The following is a 5,889-nucleotide window of genomic DNA, read 5'->3' as shown; positions in this document are numbered from 1 at the left end:
GGGGGGGGGAGTCTGACCCGGATGTCTTTTTAGCTCAAAATGGAGTAACTTTGGGCTTCACAGTTAGCTTATGATTTGATAGAGTTCCCTAAATGGCTGGAGCAAAACGGGGGAAAAAAAAACTACCCTCTCTGTTTTGCAGATTGGCCTGAGTTAAAGTATTCCCTCTATACTTGGTCAATACACTTGAAATTCTGCCTTTGCCTTTACCTCCTGCTTCCACAGCCTAAAGATAAACCAGAAGTGCAAGTTTAGGGTCTTCTGTGGCCTTTTCTGTGCCTGTGTCTAGCCCTGGGCATACAAAAAGTCTTCTAGATTCCTGGCTTCCACTTTTCTTCCCTTGTTCCTTATCTCTCCCTCAGTCTCTCCTTCCCTATGTTTTTTTACCTTTCCACTGTTTTTTACCTTTCCACAAATATTGTTCCTTGACCCAGGTAGCTGAATGAAATATATTCCTCTAAATGTTCTCAACAATTGTCACCCAGGAGGCCACTCCACCCTAGAGTGTTCTGGGATAGGCAAAACAAAGGCAAGCCTCCTAGCTAATCCAGAACTGCTAGACGTGTCAAAATATACCGTATCAGCATCCACACCCAAATTGTGAGTCACCATCCCCAAAGCTGCAACCAAGCTAGGGAATGAGGACTGATGGGCAGGTAAACCAAATTCAACAGGCTGTTACTTCAGTAAGCATTGTCTGATACTGTAAGTTTTTTAATAGATATTAATATCAAAAAAGTTGGACCTGGTTTTGCCAGCTTGATCACTGCTTCAGTAGAGAAATTAATCACTGAAGCTCTCTTATTCTTTGATTCTTGGTGACTCACGGTGCTCCCGTGTTTTAAGCTAAGAGAACATTTTACATTTTATTTACCTCATATTGATTTTTAGGCACAATATTTTGTGGGTTTCATACTTAACAATTATGATATGCATCCTTAATTTATTACAGTCTCTTTCTAAATAATATTAGGTTATCTCAGAAACAATGTAAGAATTCTACCTCAGCATATGTATTTACCCTGAAGTGCTCTTACCATATTTTACCTTTACCTTATGTTACAAACTCCACAGTACATTATTCTTCTTTCTTTTTTCTTAATTGAGTTTATTGGTACATTTTAGGTGTACAGTACAGTTACAGTCATTATTGGGATCTTGTTCTTTTTTTTTTTGAGATAGTCTTGCTATGTAGTTCAGGCTAGCTTCTATTATTTATTCTTTTTATTGTTTCCTAAGAGGTCTTCTATCTCTGGTTAATTTTTAAATTCTTTTTAAATATAATTTATGTAGGTGATCAATCCTGTTTGTGTTTCCCTGGGCTTCTTGGATCTGTGGATTCATTGGCCCTTTCATCAACACTAGAAAATTCTCAGCAATTACTTTTTCAATTATTTATTTCATCCTATTTGTACTTTCCTTTTAGGACACTCAAAAACCCAGGGAGCACTAAGTATAGGTTAATTTCATTTTATGTCAGATATCAGAAGCTTAGTTCCATTTTATCATCTACCTTTTTATGATTCAGTGTGGATAATTCCTATAATCCTGTCTGTAAATTGCCTCACCGTACCACTATGTCCTGTCTGCAAACTGCCTCACCCTACCACTATGTCTTCTCTGCAAACAAGCTCATCAAATGAGTAATTCATTTCTGATCATGTGTATTTGGTTCTAAAACACCCATGTATTTTTTTTAGATAGGAGAGGCCCAACCTAACCCCAAAGAATGGGGTTTTTTCCTGTTCCTCTATGCTTTTCTATGTGTATTTCCATGTCCTGCCCCAACCCCACTCCACCCCATTCCAAGGATCAAACTCAGGACCTTGCACTTGCCAGGCAGGCACAGCATCACTGAGCTACATCCCCAGCCCTTTTCCCATGTCTTTCTTAAAACACATTTTTGCAGACAACCACTTCCATTGAGGGATGCAGCCAAGTGGCCACAATGGTCCTCTGGGTAGAGGTAGGACAGGGATTGACTGGCCAGGGGCACTAGCTCACTTACTCTCTTGTCCACACAGAGTGGAGTATTCATCTCCAGAGACCATCAAGCTACAGTGATGGTCTTCCATAAAGCTGGCCTAGAACACAGGCTACATAGTGAGCACCTCTCAAGCAGGGAATCCTGAAGCAAGATTGTGGAGCTGCAGTGAGGTATTGAGACAGCCTGGGTGTGGCGCTGTGCCATGTCGTTGGAAGAGGAGTCTTAACTCCCTCTCCATTGGCTGACTCAAAGGGCTGACATTAGCCACCACTGTTCTCTTGCCTAGCAACAGTTGTGGTGAGACCTGCACCCACCTGCGCAGTGGGGACCACAAATCATGCTAGCCACATGAAAAAGGACCTGGACCTGCATCTGTGCATTCAGTGGGCTCCACCTATACCTGGCTGAGCTGCTACCACTACTACTGCTGCTACCACCATCATTGCTATTGTCACCACACAGCTGCAGCTACAGATGCTGCCACCAATGCTGCCACTGATGGCATTACTTCTACCACCACTGCTGCTGCTCCTGCCACTACCACTACTATCAATACCACTGCTACCACTGCTGCTGCTGCTACTGATGCTGCTGCTTCCCAGAAGGCAATGGATCTGCCAAGGCATTCTCCTGTAGCTTCTAGAGGTACCATTAGTAAGTGAGACCTCCACCATCTCTTCTGAGCAAAATGCAGATGGATCCAACGTGTATGTGCAGATTACCAAGTCAAATGCAAACAAGCACAAGAGAGCAAAGAATTGATAAGGTATGTGCAGAAATCCTGCAAGCATGTGTAACTGCTGACTATGTGCCTGCCTGTGATCACCTTTTTGGCTAAGCTTCACTCTTCACCACCTCAGAGACTCAGACTGGGAATGTGTGCCCAAGTATGATCCCTGATAAAGCTTCATTCAGATGGAACTGATTTATCTTTTTTGTAATTTTTATCTTGAATTGGGCAAAAGACCCCAAGGCTGAGCAAGTAACACTAACAGCTAGTGCACTAACAGTTACTGTAAGAGCTGAGAGCTGACAACACCAAAGCACTGTACTTTGTATTTTTGTGATTACTTTCTCAAATTGAGTAAAAAGAACACTTGGCAATACTTTTTCATTTTCTTTATTTATTTTTAAAATTTTTATGTATTTATTTTTTCCCGGTACCAAGGATCGAGCTCAGGATCGATCTTGTGAGGCAGGCACAGTGCCACTGAGCTAAATCCTTAGCCCCTCATTTTCTATTTCCTACTAAAATTCCTCATCTGTTCAAACATATTTTCCACTCTCTTATGTTCTTTAGCATATTTGTGATAGTTATTTTAAAATTCCTATCTGCTGATTCCAAAATCTGGGTCATCTGGAAGTCTGCTCTTGTTCATTACTTGCTTTTTCACTTTAGAACACTTTATTTCCTTAATTACATGTCTCATTATTTATGTGTAAAAATTATGTATAAAAAGGACAAAACACTAGAAATTAAGTAGTATTTATCCCCAGAAAAAAATATCATGTCCATTCCTCTACTAGGCCAACTGAGTCACTCTAATAAATATTTAAGATGAGTCCAGTTTTCTTTCAGATTAAGTTTTATTTCATTCACCTATAATTTAAAATATTTTAGGTGCAGGTTTAGAGCTTTTGCTTCACCAGGGTTTTAAATCTGAATAGGAGCAAAATTCTGAAGATCTACAGCTTTCCATTCCAGAAAAACCAAAACACATCTCTCTCCTCCCTCCTTTCCCTCCCATTCACATACCACAAGACATCTTGATCTACCTCACTCTGTCTTGGTCTCTGAGTTAAGTAGCCAATGAGCTATTTAACTTTTAGATCCCTGGCTTTCTGTACCACAAAAAGACACTCTTTACTCTGCTCCCCCATTCCCAGTTTGCAGCAAGCTACTGCTATGTACTTGAGAAAGTCTTCACACACCTCTGGATTATCTCAGCTTTCTTGCCCTGTAGATAGCATCTTGGTATCTACAACCATGCATTTAATGAAGACCCCAAGAATCTCAAGGAATTCTTCACAGTCTTCCTGCCCTTATTTTTTGGCATAGATTCATCCCACCCTCGGTGAAGGTCCAATGGAAAATAAGTGGCCAGATGGGTGGGTGCAAACTGACTTTGTGACAAGCAGCCCTGGGAGTTCTCATTAAAAATTCAGTTGGCTTCTCTCTACCCTGTCTGTGGTAGGTTTTTAGCTTATCACACCATTCCCCCTAGGATGAAAGCAGCTGGCCATGACTATCTTCAGTTCTAGGAAATAATTACACCATTCTATAAATCAGTATATTTAGCAGTATAACTCAGCAGAAAAAGTTGGTTATATATGTAATATTGATGAATCTCAAACTAATTATGTGAAGTAAAATCAGACCAAAAATTAAATACATAATATATGATTTCATCTACCTAGAATGCTAGAAAATGCAAACTAATTTATATAAGCACAATATGCTTTGCTAAGAAGGGGTGGAGAAGAAGGAAAGGATTACAAAGGGAACTAAGAAACTCCTAGAGGTCACTGATATATTCATGATCTTAATCACAGTAGTGGTTTCAGAAGTACACATGTATTTCAAAACATGACAAATGGTATACTCTAAATTCATGCAACTTATTGTATGCCAATTATCCTTCAATAAAGATGATTTTTTAAAAATTATAATAGTATCCAAATAAAGATTCTAAATGATTTCTGGATAAGACAGTAATATATAGCAATAGACAAGAAATATTCATTATTGTTATAGTAGAATAGATAAATATTATAAGCAAATATTTCGTCAATTTTAAAAAACATAATGTAAGCCCCTATGAAAAAGAATCACAGAACATCAATAGCACATAATATTCCACCAGAGTTACTTTACATTAAAGACATACTGGAGAAGGAACTAATTATTTTAATCATTAAACACAGGGACTGAGGTGGTCAGATTTGTTTTGCACATACTTATGCATCAAGAAAGAAATGGGAGGATAATCATAGAAACCAAGACAAAAACTGACAAAGCTAAAGAAAAGAAAAAAGGAAAACTATCACAGAAATTAAGACAAAATGGGAAGGACCACAAGGGCAAATAAACACTATAGAATACACAGTAAAAGTAGATAGAAATTTGAAAAGAGAACACAAAATGTAAATTAAAATACAATTAATATGTGGCAACATCAGGCTAACATTCCCACAATTATAAAAATACATATATTATATATACTACATAATATAATTTATAATTATTATATTGTGAATACAAATATGTTAATATAAATGTATGAATATTTAAATGTATAAGTAGAATTGTATAATGTATAATAAAATATATATTGTATATATTATAAAATATATTCAATTATAAAAATAATTGAATTACAAATACTTTACAATCATCAGAAAATTGTGGAAGCAATTATCAGATGACCTAAACTTCTAGAAAAGAGAAATATTTCAATATAAGCTAACAAATGACAGCTGTTTTATTTCCATGAGAATGTATGCTAACTCTTCATATAGTATGACGTTTGAGTCTGATAGAAAGGGTTGCCACTAAAAGAAAAAGAAACTAACAAAACTTTTAGTAGCTATGGTACTGGTGTAATACACTGGAAGTGTGAAAGCTTTATTAAACACATGATCCTATAGGACATTTTCTGAATTCCAAAGCTATGCAGAACATCAAGGACAGAGAAATAGCAAAATCTATGGGGGATGAAATTTTTCTGAAATCTTTCAGTGCTTTGGAAACAAAGACTTGCCGGGGAAAGGATCTGATTAAAACAAACAACAATTTTATTCTCAATGGATCTGCAAAATTTAGTGATACGCTAATAAAATGAAAAATCTTTAAAGGCATAAAATGAATCTCCTTCAGCATTTCTGGACTAAACAAACCATAA

The 5,889-nt window shown here is 37.3% G+C and overlaps 1 protein-coding gene across 1 annotated transcript in view; it reads right to left on the bottom strand.

Annotated features, from left to right (window-relative positions):
- Window positions 1-2,613, bottom strand: part of Dock3 (dedicator of cytokinesis 3) — a 387,335-nt gene extending 384,722 nt beyond the window's left edge. Inside the window, exon 1 of the mRNA XM_010625591.1 lies at window positions 2,388-2,613. Coding sequence (XP_010623893.1) covers window positions 2,388-2,613 — 226 coding nt within the window. The remainder of the gene's footprint in view (window positions 1-2,387) is intronic.
- Window positions 2,614-5,889: the final 3,276 nt, after the last annotated feature.

The sequence above is a fragment of the Fukomys damarensis genome, unplaced genomic scaffold (assembly GCF_012274545.1).
Source record: "Fukomys damarensis isolate Sample0158 unplaced genomic scaffold, DMR_v1.0_HiC HiC_scaffold_37, whole genome shotgun sequence".
In the NCBI taxonomy this organism is placed as follows: domain Eukaryota; kingdom Metazoa; phylum Chordata; class Mammalia; order Rodentia; family Bathyergidae; genus Fukomys; species Fukomys damarensis.
This window is presented reverse-complemented; position numbering and strand designations above follow the sequence as displayed.